This window comes from Loxodonta africana, chromosome 1, assembly GCF_030014295.1.
Source record: "Loxodonta africana isolate mLoxAfr1 chromosome 1, mLoxAfr1.hap2, whole genome shotgun sequence".
Taxonomy (NCBI): Eukaryota; Metazoa; Chordata; class Mammalia; order Proboscidea; family Elephantidae; genus Loxodonta; species Loxodonta africana.
Window position 1 is genome coordinate 206,270,916 of NC_087342.1, and position 13,471 is coordinate 206,284,386.

General features: G+C 46.0%; 1 protein-coding gene across 2 annotated transcripts in view; it reads right to left on the reverse strand.

Annotated features, from left to right (window-relative positions):
- Positions 1-550: 550 nt before the first annotated feature.
- Positions 551-13,471, reverse strand: part of NHSL1 (NHS like 1) — an 80,158-nt gene continuing 67,237 nt past the window's right edge. For both annotated transcript variants that reach the window (XM_023554088.2, XM_023554041.2), the window contains 3 exons: positions 8,558-11,947; positions 7,890-8,022; positions 551-3,356 (listed from right to left, as the gene is read on the reverse strand). In XM_023554088.2, the coding sequence (XP_023409856.2) occupies positions 2,615-3,356; positions 7,890-8,022; positions 8,558-11,947 (4,265 nt within the window). In that variant the 3' untranslated portion in view covers positions 551-2,614. The remainder of the gene's footprint in view (positions 3,357-7,889; positions 8,023-8,557; positions 11,948-13,471) is intronic.

The following is a 13,471-nucleotide window of genomic DNA, read 5'->3' on the forward strand; positions in this document are numbered from 1 at the left end:
AAAAGTTCTCACTCTCTTGACATATCGCATCATGTGAACCATCAGTCAATACATGATTTGGATTTTATTCAGAAGTCCACAGGACATTGTGTAGTTCTGTTTTCCTGTTCGCCCATTTCAAGTGCACCATCCACAGTGCAGTGTTGTTCTGTCTCCTCTGTGTGTCCCCACCTCCCACAGGCACCTTCTGGTCTTTACAGCTGTTCTACTAGTATGCGGCAAAGCACTCAACAATCCTGGCCAAGAAGACATCTCTCATTCAAAATGCTTGTGACAACAAAAAGAAATAAGTTTCAAATATTTACTTGACAATTGTTTTATTCAAACCAAGTTTAAAATGTAGTAATTTTTTTCTTAAAGAAAGGGGAAGATATTTTATGGGATTTCATATTCAAAAACATCATACCGTTTTTCTAAAATTTAGAAGGTAAGATCCTTGTAGCCAATGTAGTAGACAACTGCCCCTAGTGACAAAAAGCCCTCCTGCCTTTGGCTAAATGTCAGGTATTGTTTTCTGGTTGTGTGTATGTGTGGGTGGGTGGGGGGGGGAGTTTGTTTTTCGAGAAGGGAAGTAGTCTTTATTCTTTAGGTTTGTTTTTGCCTCAAAGACACTTCTAAAATAAGTATTTAAAGTTTTATTATATAAAACTTATGATGACACGAGCTGTGTAGTCCAGCTTTTAGATGATATTTTCAGACCAAAAAAGACCACAATTGACAGCTGCCTTTTATTTAGGTAAAGAGTCATGGTATTGTCATCATTTAAAAAAAACACACAAAAAAAACCCACACCCAATGCTGTCGAGTCGATTCCAACTCATAGCGGCCCTGTGGGACACAGCAGAACTGCCAAATAGGGTTTCCAAGGAGCGGCTGATGGATTCGAACTGCCGACCTTTTGGTTAGCAGCCGAGCTCTTAACCACTGCGCCATCAGAGCTCCACTGTCATCATAAGTCCTTCTGAAGAAGAAAACAAGAAGTGAGGACTCTGGTTCTACTTAATAAATAAAGGAGTCTAAGTGCAGGGAGGAATCCCGGGGTGTCACAAAAGGGTAAGGCTGTCAGCTGCTAAATGAAAAGTAGGAGGTTCGAGTCCACCCAGAGGTGCCTCAGGTGATCTACATCCAAAAAACTATGGAGCACAGTTTTACTCTGATGCACATGTGGTTGCTATGCGTTGGTATCGTCTGAATTGCAGTGGATAACTGGATTAAGTACAGGAAAAGCTGGGATGGTGTGGGAGGGGGTCATGAGAATTTCACATTAAAATAAATACATACATTTAAAAGTGTTGAAATTCTAACTGGAGAAGATGAAAAGGTAATTCACCAACTCCCTTTCTAAGCAATATAAAAACACACAAACCAAATGATGCAAAAAATCTTTTTAATCTAAAAACTCATTTCCCAGGGCTCATCGATAGCCAAGCCCTGCCAATTTTTATCAAGTTTGACTAACAAGAGCTTTCCAGCATTTTCTTCAGAGTAAGATAATATATAATAGATTTTGATAAACCCTTCTAAATTAGGACACGATCCTGCAGGCAGTTAAAGGAAAAATAGCCACAACGTTTTTCTTTGGTATAACCAAAACGATATCCAAAAGCTAGCAAATGCTGACGTTTCAAGGGAAAAGGAATTGCCAAATGGAGGTTTCAACTCGGTAAAAACAGTTGTAAAAGGAAAAGCTCCGCCCACAGTTCTGTAGTGCAAGTTTTCAGATTTCCTTTTGAAAAATAATTTTATTTCATAAGCAGGAAACACATTCCAACAGTGTATCACGGACTCCGCTCCCCCTCTCATCTCTTCCCCCCCTTGCATGTACACACCATTGTTGCAGTTCTCAAAGAAGGTCTCAGCTGCTACTCAGGGAGCCAATTCATTGAAAAATTACCCACATCTCTAAAACTCGGGCTAAAGTTGCGCGTCTGTGGCTGCATAGCAGCGGGCACCAGTTCCAGCGTTGCCATTACCACATTTGTCATTTTTACAAAAAAGAAACAAAGCCTTTTTTCCCCAGAAAAAAGTACCTGAACCAGTTAGTCAGCCCTTTCCCACCTTCTTTGTGTTAACCACACAAGCCTCACCTCTAAAGCACTCACGTGTATCTACCCATGTGTTCTGTGGAGTAAGAACCAGCCAATCTACCACAGCAGTGGTCCTCCCCCTTCTTAGGAACTCACTAATATCCATAAGCATAATACTTACAAAGCAATTACCACCTAGTCCTTTACGCTAGCTAGTTGAACTCTTTCTTTTCCCTATTTCTGTACATTACTGCTTCTTTAAGTGTGTGCATTTTTTTTTTTTAAATAAAAAGTTTTCAAAAAATGCACACACTCACATATACACACACCCAGCATTTAGCAAAAAAAAATCTTCCCCAGGAAGCACTTCCAGAAGTTAAGCTTCTACTTTCTTTTAAGCCACAGGGCAAGTGCCAAGTGAGTCTGAATACACCCTCTCTTATTCTGCTGGGCTGTCTGGCTCAGGGCCACAGCACCAAGGCTGAGGGGCTCCGGGTCCAGCCAGTGATGGGTACCTAGCAGGGCTGCCCTGAGGGATGTATTGCTCCTCTCCCCCCACACCACCCGGGAAAGTCACATTCTTGGTCCTAACTCTCTCCCGGTGGAGGACCTCCACACTGTCCTAATAGGTCCCTGCCGTCTGTGCTGGCCCTCCCATCTGTGGGGCCAGCAGGAGCCTTTGCCTGCGGGGAGGCGGCGGCGGTCTCTTCGCCCCGGAGCAGGCTGCCCTCGTCCATGTCGCTCCTGGCCACTCCATCCGGCGAACCTCCCCTCGCAGCTCCCAGAGCCCGGCGAGCTCTGCTATCCACCGGCTCCACCGCCTCCCCTTCTCCCTCCGAGATGACTGTCATGGGGCTGCTGTGGATTCGATTCCGCATGCTATACCTGCTGCTGGCGGCAGAGGGCGGCGTGCGACTGCGCCCGTACCTGGGACCGGAAAAGGACAAACTCCGAGGCATCAAGCCTTCACTCCTGGCCCATTCCTCCTGGGCCCTTCTGTTCTTGCCTGGGGAACAGCTTGATGGGCTCTCGGGTGTGTCTGCACAGGGCTCCGACTTTGATCTCTGGAATCTAGGGTCTGTGTTCTTGAGCATCTCAGCCGCCGACATGCGGGCACTCGTGTCTGGCCGACTCCCCTTTTTCAGCAGCAGAGCCTTGAAGTTGTCACTGCTGGTGCTGCTCTTCCGGACACTTCTCTGAATGGATCCCACCTGCTTCGGGGAGGTCAGGCTGGGAGCAGCACCAGTGGGGGTCACTGGGGGTGAGGGAGAATGGTTTCGGGAGTGATCCTCATCCGAATCTTTACGGCCAAGGACTTTCCTTTTGGATCTGAGATTTAAAACAATCGTGAAGATGAAAGTTAAAGCCCGTCCAGCAGCCACAACCCGCTTCTCCTCCTGTATGTTATGTTCCATCACTATCAACTTAAGATTGACTTTTTTTTTTTTTAATATGGAAAATTTTGAACACACACAGAAAGAGTATTCATTGTATTACTATGTAAATCCATGACCAAGTTATGATAGTCATTAATTTACGGCCTTAATTTACTTTCATCTCCACCTCCCCTGGATTATTTTGAAACAGGTCTTCAGATAGCATATTAAATGTACTATGAATAGGACATTTCCAAAGTTTTTAACAAATGCCACTTTTCATTTAACTCTCCTATCCTGAACTGCTATATTGAACTATTCTGAGTGAATTTCAGGGTACTGACCACCTTCTCTTCCTACTTCTACTTCTCTTGTTTGGTGCCAGCACCTGAACAGGCTTAATAGATAAGCCAACTCCCAGAACATACTAAGACATGCTCCCACCTCAGGTTCGAACAACTCTACAGCTTTACATTCATTCTCATTCTGGAGCTTGACATAAACCAGTCTTCCTGAGCTCTTATAGGACCATATGTCAACTTCTAGAAATCGAGTTTTCCAAAAACAAGAATGAACCTTCTGCGCCAGGTCCTATTTCATGACTGACTTCAGAGAACCTTAATCTGACCAAGAAAATGTGAGGGGTGGGTAGAGCATGAGAGAGGAGGGGCCTATCAGGGAAGGTAAAATGTTTCCTGTGGTTATTTCTTGTTCTCAGTTTCTAAGAAAGAACCTCCCTATTCAGTGCGATTTCTATGACTAGCAGAACAGAGAGATTAAAGCAGTCGAACCAGGTGTCTTCATTTCAACAACTCAGTGACCATGTAATTGCTTAGGTAACTGCAGGTGGGCCTTGCTTTAAGGAAACTCATACAGTGAATGAGATCAAGACTGCGGTATGTATATCTCTCTTCCTGCTGTAAAATTCTAGAATATCTGGCAAGGAAATTTGTGAGTATTTAAGAGCTGAATTCGAGCACTATCACCTTCTAACTGTGTGATGTCGGGGAAGTTACTCATCTGTGCTGCACCTCAGTTTTCACACTTGTAAAATGGGGATGATAATACCAGCCTCATGAGTTTGTGAGAATTAAATGAGATAAAGAACACAGCATCTGTAGTCACAGAAACTTGAGTTAAACCCCACTGCTAAAGCTTCCTTGCTATGTGACCTTGGGGACATTGAATTTTCTGATTCTGTTTGCTGTCTGGAAAAGGGGAATCACAGGATATAGCAAATAGTTTATCAGTAAAGAAGGCTGCAACAACAGCTGTAAAGTGACAGGCACAGAGTGAGTGCTTAATAAACTTCTGAATGTCATTTAGGGAAATCTAATTTTTTCTTCCTGCCACCAGGCCAAGGCATGGATAGGTGCATGTTGGTTATCCTAGGCTCAGTACTCCCAGGGTCTTCTCCCTGCTTCCAGAAAAAGAGGAATCACTAAAGTACAGGGAAGGGAATGGTAAGGACCCAGTGCTGAGGCTGAAGGGTGGCCAGAACTGAGGTGGTGCCAGCAATGGACTGGCCGGGCACCCTTTGAGACTGCAAAACCTGCCCTATGATCCTTTGGTTCAATGGTCCTGCTTACTAGTTGATAAGAGCAGCAACTGGTATAAGTTAACGAACAAATGACCAAAAAAAAAAAAAAAAACCCAGAAATAATAAAATCTCAGAATTTTAGAGCTGGAAAGGACTTTAGAAATGGTCTAGTCCGGCCACTTGGGGTTTCAGAGAAGGTTACTGAGGTCCAGAGGGTAGAGTACCACAACTTGTCAGAATGAGAACTAGCATTTAATGGAGTATCTTTCTACTTACACCACACAACTTTTACTGCTTTCTCCTCAAAAGCTGCTCTGCTCATCTTCTTTCAAGCTATTGGTTTGTGGTTTGATTTTTTTATCTGGTTTTTAAATGGTAAGGGGGCTCTGAGAGCCATAAAACAAGCCACGGCTATATTTCATCAAAGTGATGTCCTTTAGTTATAGATTTGCAATATGCCAAGACAGGATTTTATAAGGGCACTGTTGTTTCTCAAGAGCAGCAGCCTCTTAAAAGGAGAATTAAATCTAAATACATCAATTTTACATATGTACATTACAAAAAAAGATGGCTATAAAAAGTGCTTAAACAGTTAACACTGGCTCAACAACTAATTACTTCAATAAATATAAAAACTTCACGCCTCAAATGGTGTTCTATATTTTCCATCTGGCTTTAAATCTGAAGTGAATTAATTTGCATTATAAAATTGGAAAGCTATGTTTCAATTTGGATATCCTTTATTTAAAATAATGAGCTTAGGTGCTGAAGGACATAAAAACAAAGCTCTAAAAATCATAGACTTTGGAGGGATTTTTATTATGTTGGCTAATCAAATTAGCCAGTGAAAACCCTATGGATCACACAATGGTCCAAACCACAACCAATCATGGGAACAGCACAGGACCAGGTAGTGTTTCGATCTGTTGTGTATAGGGTCGCCATGAGTCCATGGCCAACTCCATGGTCGCTAACAACAACATAGTACCAATGCAAACACAGAAATTATCATGTATCCTTGCTCTGTCTTTGCAATCCACACCCAAGGCCTATAGCCTTTATTTCCAAGGCAAAGAAATACAGATGGGCTGATTTCTGTATCTGCAGTAGATGTACTCTCTAGCAGGAAAACCCACAAATTTTTTGGTGCCTTAAGAAGGCAGGCAAAACAAAATACAGAAGAGACCTTTGGCATATTTTTAGGAAAACCATGTAGTAACTTGGCCCCACAACTGTTGGGTTTCCTCACTGAGACCAAGTATTTAGTACACAGAGCAACCAGGCAACCCAGATCTCTTCTGCGGATTGTTGTTAAAAATATATCTGCCTATGTACTTAGCAGCCCAACACATTCCGCACTAAATCAAAGAGTCTGAGTCTTGGGGGAATTTTCTAACAGTTAAATTCCAGTTGGTTTTGTTTAAATCAGAAAGTATTTGAGTGCTTATTGTATGTCTAGCGTGGTTAAAGTTGGAAATGGCGTCCTTATAAATTTCTAGAAAAGCCATTAAAGTTGGCTTTCAAAGGATGCAGCATTTCTCATTTCTCTGTTTTGAGAAATAATTTGGTAACTAGCTACCTAGGAAATATAAAAGGGCAGCCTTTAGGTTCTACTGGAATATTACATTAATACTAGAGCTGAGAGGTAAAGAACTTAATTCTTGATAAACTCCTTAATTCACCACCTCCCCCCACCCCAAATGACATGTTTATATATTATATGAGGAGCTCCAGGTCGGGACAGCATGACGCTTTCATCTCATGTGACAGTCTTTTCACTTAGCTTTAAGACTTGGGAAAACAGTGTTGACACAAGGTTATTCACACAGAGAATTGTTTCTATAGGATGGCACTGTTTCAGGAGGGAAAAGGGGGACCTTGGTTCAGGGCAAAAGAAGGTCTTGGCAGCATAAAGGCATCCATGAGAGTTGTCTGAAAATACTGTGGTAAAGAAGTCCAGAAGGAAGCAAAAGGCTTAGATATAGCATTATGGTTTAAAGCACTTATACTACATGATCTTACCAATTTTTACAGTAACACTGATGTAGGAGCACTCAGCTATTTACAACCAGAAAAATGATGCAACAAATAAAACTTGAGTGATAAACGATATTCAGTCTTAAAAGTGACCACATATAAAAAGGATAACAGTTCAGGCAGTTATTTTGAAAATTTTACCCAATATGTATTTTTAAATACAACCATTTCTGAAGCCAGTAGATGGCACTAGTGGTACATAGACCAATACCAAGCCAACCCCGTCGTCAAGTTGATTCTGACTCACATCGACCCTATAGGACAGAGTAGAACTGCCCCATAGGGTTTCCAAGGAACGGCTGGTGTATTCGAACTGCCAACCTTTTGGTTAGCAGCCAAGCTCTTAACCACTGCGCCACCAGGGCTCCAGGAGTATACAGTAGTGAGCAAATTTCTTTTGCTCCTATCTAAAAAGAGAAGTTCTCTTTCATTTAAACACTGAGGTAGCCAAAGAAACTACACTACAAAATCCAGATTTTTTCTGTAAAGTTAAAGAATAATAATAAGACACCCTTACGGAGGGAGGAGTGCCAGTCTGCGTATCCTAAATCCACAGACCACAGCAAACCTCACCCTGGACTGGACCATGGACGGCTCTAATCCAGCTTGTATACTTTGTCACAAGATGGACATGTTGTGTTTCTTGCCAGCAGGAACAGTGCCTACCAGAAGTCATCATATAAGCCTCTGTCTCCAAAGTCATAAAAAAATTAGTGGAGCAAAGTAAAACAGAAACTGGAGATAGAGAAGGAATACGAATAAAGAAAATACATGAAAAAACCATCAGTAAAGGTAGTGAATCCTAATTGGGTGACAGAAGAAACCATCTGGAAAAAAAATCAAGGAAATGACCTTTTGGGAAGCGGAGTGATCAAACTGATTCAAACCAGAGGGAGGAGTTTGGGGTACCTGTGAATAGCTGCAAAGAGGTCTTCTGTGGTCCTGGGTCTGCTGGGGGTCATCACCTTATCACTCCCTTCTTCCCTGAGGAAGTCGAAGGCCTCTGAGGAAGAAGCTGCTGTGTCCGTCTCCAGCACCCCAGCTAAACAGAGAAGCAAACATGCAAACGAACCAGATGCACAAGGCACTTGAGCGTCCCCCAAACTCCCCTGCCATTCTGACCAGTGAGAACCCAGGAGGTAGGGGTGTGTGTGTGTGTGTGTGTGTGTAGGGCGGAGGGGGGCCTGTAGTTTGGTATTTTGTACGGATGGGGGTGGGGTGGAGAAGTGACACTAGCTAAACTCAACTCAGCCTGAATCTCTTTACTGCTCTTCAGAAGGGAGATGACAGATTGTTACTTGGTATTGGGCAACCTGCAGACCACCCCTATTTTCTGCCATTCTGTAAGTCCTTCCTTTAGCCTACTGCTTGGATCTTGATTTTTTTTTTTTTTTTTTAACTCATAAAATGCAAAGTTGCTAACCTCCCGTGTTGAGGCAGCCCAGGAAACCCACATGCTGCTGGCTTAAACTGCATCTCATTGGATCTACTTCAGCTCCATGTGTGAACATCCAACAGCCGGGGCTGCCTCAGCTGCTACGGCCTGATAGGGATGGGAGAGCAAAACCCAGACTTACCCCCCGCATCCTCCTGAGACAGGCGTCGCTCCCCACCGCCCACAACGTCCGCGCTGCTCTCGGCGCCGCTGCCTTCATCGGAGGTGCCCGGCTCTTCCTGCTTGAGGGCTGGCGAGGCATCGGGCTGTACCATGGGGGCATCGGCTTTCCCTCTGCCAAGGGACGCAGATCCTGCAGCTCCTCCCTCAAGAAGTGAGTTGTCAGAGTCCAGCTCATCAGAACCGGTTCTGGCTGCAGAACTCCCTTTTGCCTCCTTGCTGTGCACAGAGTCCACCTTTCCCCTCGCAGTGTTGGGTGGGTCTCTGAAGGCTTCACTCACGTTCTCTTTGTGCTCTGCTGCGAAATCTCTCTGAGGAGGTGGCACCACAAGGAACAGTTTGGGCTTCTTTGAAATAGGAGGCGGCTTCCTGCTGGGTGAGGAGCCATGTGGCTCCATTGGTGAGCCAGGCTGCTCCTGGACTAGTGCAGTCCTGAGGCCAGACTGCGCCTTTGCGCTCTGCACAGTGGCCCGGGCTGCCACCTCAGCATCCATCCCTGGAAATGAAGCTCCAGAGGCCTGGGCCGGCTGTGCTCCATCTCTGCAGCTCTGAAGGCCGACACGCTCAGCTGCACTGTCATGGTGACCCTGACTCTCGCTCTTGGCAGGAGCTGGAAGTGAGTCCTTTGCGGAGGCATTCTGGCTTTTATTCTCCATTTCATTTATGCTATTTCGGGATTTCAGGAAAGCAGATGGCTTTAAATGATACTGTGGAACAACCGGAGTTGATTTTTCCTGAGATATTCCTTCAGACAACAGCACGCCCTCAGTTCCTGAGTTCTTTTTCACCGGCCTCAACTGTACCATCTGTAATGCTTCGGTGGTTATTAGGGGCATAGGTGGTCTAGTGCTCTCCTCCTTGTTGTAAGGCTGCTTAAAGGCGTCACAGGAGGAGCCTGGCTGGCTAGACTGTTTGAAAGAAGGCCTGGTGTCTTTCATCAATTTGGGGTCAAGGGGTGGGGCAGGTGGTGGAACTGAAGAAGGGAAGAAAGGTGGAGGAGATGGAAAGGAAGTGGATGGATCTGGAGGAACGGGGCTGAAGGATGTGGGAGGAGGAGGAAAGCCTGCTTCAGTCGGGGAACACAACGGAGCCAGAACTTCTAGTGGTGGAGGGGGGAAGACAGGAGAGTGAGGCAGAGGAAAGCTCCCGGAGGAATCCGCTACAGGAGGGGGAGGAGGCGGAAAAGGAGACTTGTCAGCAAGACACAGAGATGGAAGAGGAGGAGCCAGAGGAGAAGCCACCGATAAATCCAGTTTCTTCATAGTTCCACTTCCTTCAGTAGAAGTATTAGAAGAAAGAGAAGTTGAAGATGAAGAAATGGATACTGAGGATATCAGTGAGGACTTCCTTTCTGGCACCTTGGGCTTGGCCTTCCCCTTCCCATTTGCTGGTGACATGGACTTCAAAAACACAGGCACTGGGGTGAGGGCTGTGGGTGTATTAGACTGGCTGGAGTACCCACTGGATGGAGAAGTGACTCTGTGTGACTTCTCTGGGGATGTGATCTTTGGTTTGACTGAGTTACCGGGCACTTGAGGCATCGTGGCCCTGGACCCATCTTGGACGGGGTGAACCTGCTCATTTCCAGCTGCTGCCCCACTGCTGGCAGAACACACCCCTCCCGGGTTCGCTGGGTCTTCTTGCACACCAGTATAGTCGATGTAGTAACCCCAAGGGTCCGTGTACTCTGACTTCAGGCTGCTTGTGTCGCTCTGCGATGGCGTGACCCCGCACAGGGAGTACACGTTGGGGGTGGTGGTGGAAGTCATGCTGCTGCCAGCACTGACCGTGCTTTGGCTGCGGGAGCGGGGCAGCCAGGGCTCTTCTAAGTCACTGCAGGGGCTCTGGGAGGCCGAGCTGCCGTCCTTGCACTGCAGGTTCAGCTGCAGAGATTGCTGGAGCGTGGCGATCAGGCTCTCATTTAGCACCTGCCCATTAGACTGGGCACCCTTCTTGGGGATCCTGCGGAGAGAGTCAGTCCGAGAGGGTGGCAGTGGAGGCTTCTTTGCTTTTCTCAAAGAGATGCTTCGAGAGAGGGACTTGTCCTGGTAATTTGGCTGGTCTGCTTGATTTTTCTGAGCTCGTCCATCAAAAACATTGATCACGCTATGTCTGGGGTTCCCAAAGCCATCCCTGCTATTGCACGGATTCCCTGATCCGTGTCCAGAGCCGGTGTGCACAGGTGTGTAGTAGCCATTGTGGTCCACGGAGCACAGGGACCTGGCCTCCTGTTTGTTTGATGTTTGGTCTAAGCTGCAGCTGCTCAGGTTACTGACAGGAGTGGAGTAACCAGGTGCTACAAACCGTGTCTTCTGTGGGGATGCCCTCCCCTTACCTGAGGCTTGATATTCCCAGGGCTGGGGGCTGCTGTGCACTCTGCCTCCGGAATAACTCGACTCCCTCTTGCCATCCACCTCCTGGGGATGGCTTGGGAAGCTCAGGTTGCTTCTACAATCATATGTCCCAGCTTGGGACCCATTCTCCCTATTTGCTGGGGTATTGAGAGAGCCTGTTGAGTCATAAAGGGAAAACAGCATGGCGGCATCAGGTGAACCGGTATCTAAGGCGGCCGGTGAAAGGATGGTGGAGTGAGTCTTATCCCAGTGGCCACTGGAAGACTGATGACCTTCTTTTACAGCATGCCTGGAGAGGCGGTGGTCTCTGGGTCTTACCTTTGCACATGAGGATGGACTGGCAACTCTGCTGTCCAGTGGCCCTGAACTCTGAGCAGTGCGAATAACAATCATTTCTGAAGAGGAAGAGAGTGTGGCATTTGGGATGATGCTGGTGGAGTAGGTCGCGTGAGGAGAAACCACGCAAGCTGGGCTGGTTCCGTTTTCAACCTCGAAGTGCCTCAGCTCCTGGGATGGAGGCCTCAGAAGTGTTCCGGTCCTTGAGGCACCTCCCACGTGTCCCAAGGTCTCATCTACCTGGTGATGATCCCTTTGGTGGTAGAAAGTGCTGTCCTTGTCTTCCGCAGGGCCCAGGGCACCCAGTCTTGACTCGAGGAGCTGCACATTTGCCCTTGCTCCAGAGCGTGGAAGACTGTGGAAACCAGCATCACTGTTGAGGCGAGAAGGGAACACAATGCCTGCAGAGTCGCTCAGCACAGACATGTTCCCAGAGGAGCCTGAGAAGTGGCTCATCTGGGCGGCAATACCTTGCCCCTTTTGTGCCCTGATTCTTCTCATTGAAGGTGGGACAACTTTCACTTCTTCAGTCTGGCAGCTGGAGTCCCTGGTTTCTGAGCGCTGCCCTGCAGACCGAAGGCTGTCAAGCCTCTCTAGTGTAGAGTAGTGGTCTGGGGTGTGCATTGAGTGACCCCCAACATCCTCTTGGCCAGTGCCTGATGCTGGAGATAAAGCAGAAAGAGGCTTGTTATCTGAAAATAAAAACCATACTCTCACTCCCTTCTGTTAGATTAAAAAAACAAAAAATCTTTTCTACTTGACCTGGTTTCTCTTCTCCTGTAAGCAATAAAATGGGTTTAAACCGATCTTGAAACCTCCTAAAATAAAAACCCTTATTATGAATTTCATGTACTTCTCAATTTGTATTTCAAATCTTCCTATAGGTAGAATTCTCAGGCACCGCCTTTGAGATCAAGGCCCCTGAGTGCCATGTGGAGGGCAGCTTTTCATATTAACTGCCTTTCTGTAAGACTTCAAAGTAGCCTTTCATCCGTCAGGCTGAGGACCGACTCTCTCGCCCTGACTGCAGGAAGCACCAGTCAAGCACTGAATTTCTTTCCCAAAGGCAGATGAATCTGGTAGTTGAACAACAGGGCTACAGAGATTTCTTTTATGAGGGATGCTGGCACAAAGCGGTGCTAATTAACATTAATTTTTTTATGTAGAAGAAACTCCTAAGAAAAATGATTTACAAGCCCATCTGTGTTTCCAACATGTCATTATCCATCTTAAGCCATTATCATCTGTCTGTTGGTGACATTCAAAATTCAACAGCAATCTGTTGTGTTCTGGTGGGGGAAAAGCAGCAGGACCTGATCTCATGAGCATTTCTTCAAATGACGGCTGTTTGTTTCTTGGAGCTTTACCACCACACAGAGAGTAGTGTGTTAAAAATGAAGCAGGAAGAACAGAGAGGGAAGTGGGTGAGAAAAGACAGTCAGTGTAGGTAAATACTGAGTTCAAGCTTCCTGGGAAAGAACAGAAGCTTTAAGAAAAAAAGAAAAATCATAAAGCCAAGAACTTTTCCAAAGTGTACTGGGGTGGGTGGGTGGGGGGGAATCCACCTGTGCATAGTAATTATTAGGACAAATTAAATCTTTACAAACAGTAGCAAAAAACCACAGTTCCCTCTAAGCTGTTTTCATCCAAAAAGGACCTGAAGTATCTCAAGCATGGGCTTCGCTGAGTGATGCTAGTCGAGCACCCATCTGTACCACTGCACAGCTGGACATGGACATTGGGAGTGATGCGGTCGCTGAGATTGCCCTCCTTTCCTCCCCACATAAATCGACCATTACGTGGGACTTGCCCCTGACTGGCTATAAAGAGCATTTGAATAGCAAAGAATACTACTAAAACGGTGGCAATATGTTTATGCCAACACGCAGAGGAGATGTCACCCCATGAGGAAGGTTCTCCAGCATAAAGCCCTTTCCTTCATCCTGATTTTGGAGAATCATCTTTATTTTTAGATCTTCACCAAGATATATTTGGATATACTTCCTCCCCCACCATCTGCCAATACAACTCACTGAACACACATACACACTCACATGTGCGCACACAATGTTCTACCATCAGCAAGACGGGATGTGGGCAAAAGGGCAGAAGCAGAAGAAAACTCAGCTTTGAGGAAAGAAAATCAAAAGGTGAAAGTTTTAGCCATTTGGTATTTTAGAAGATGG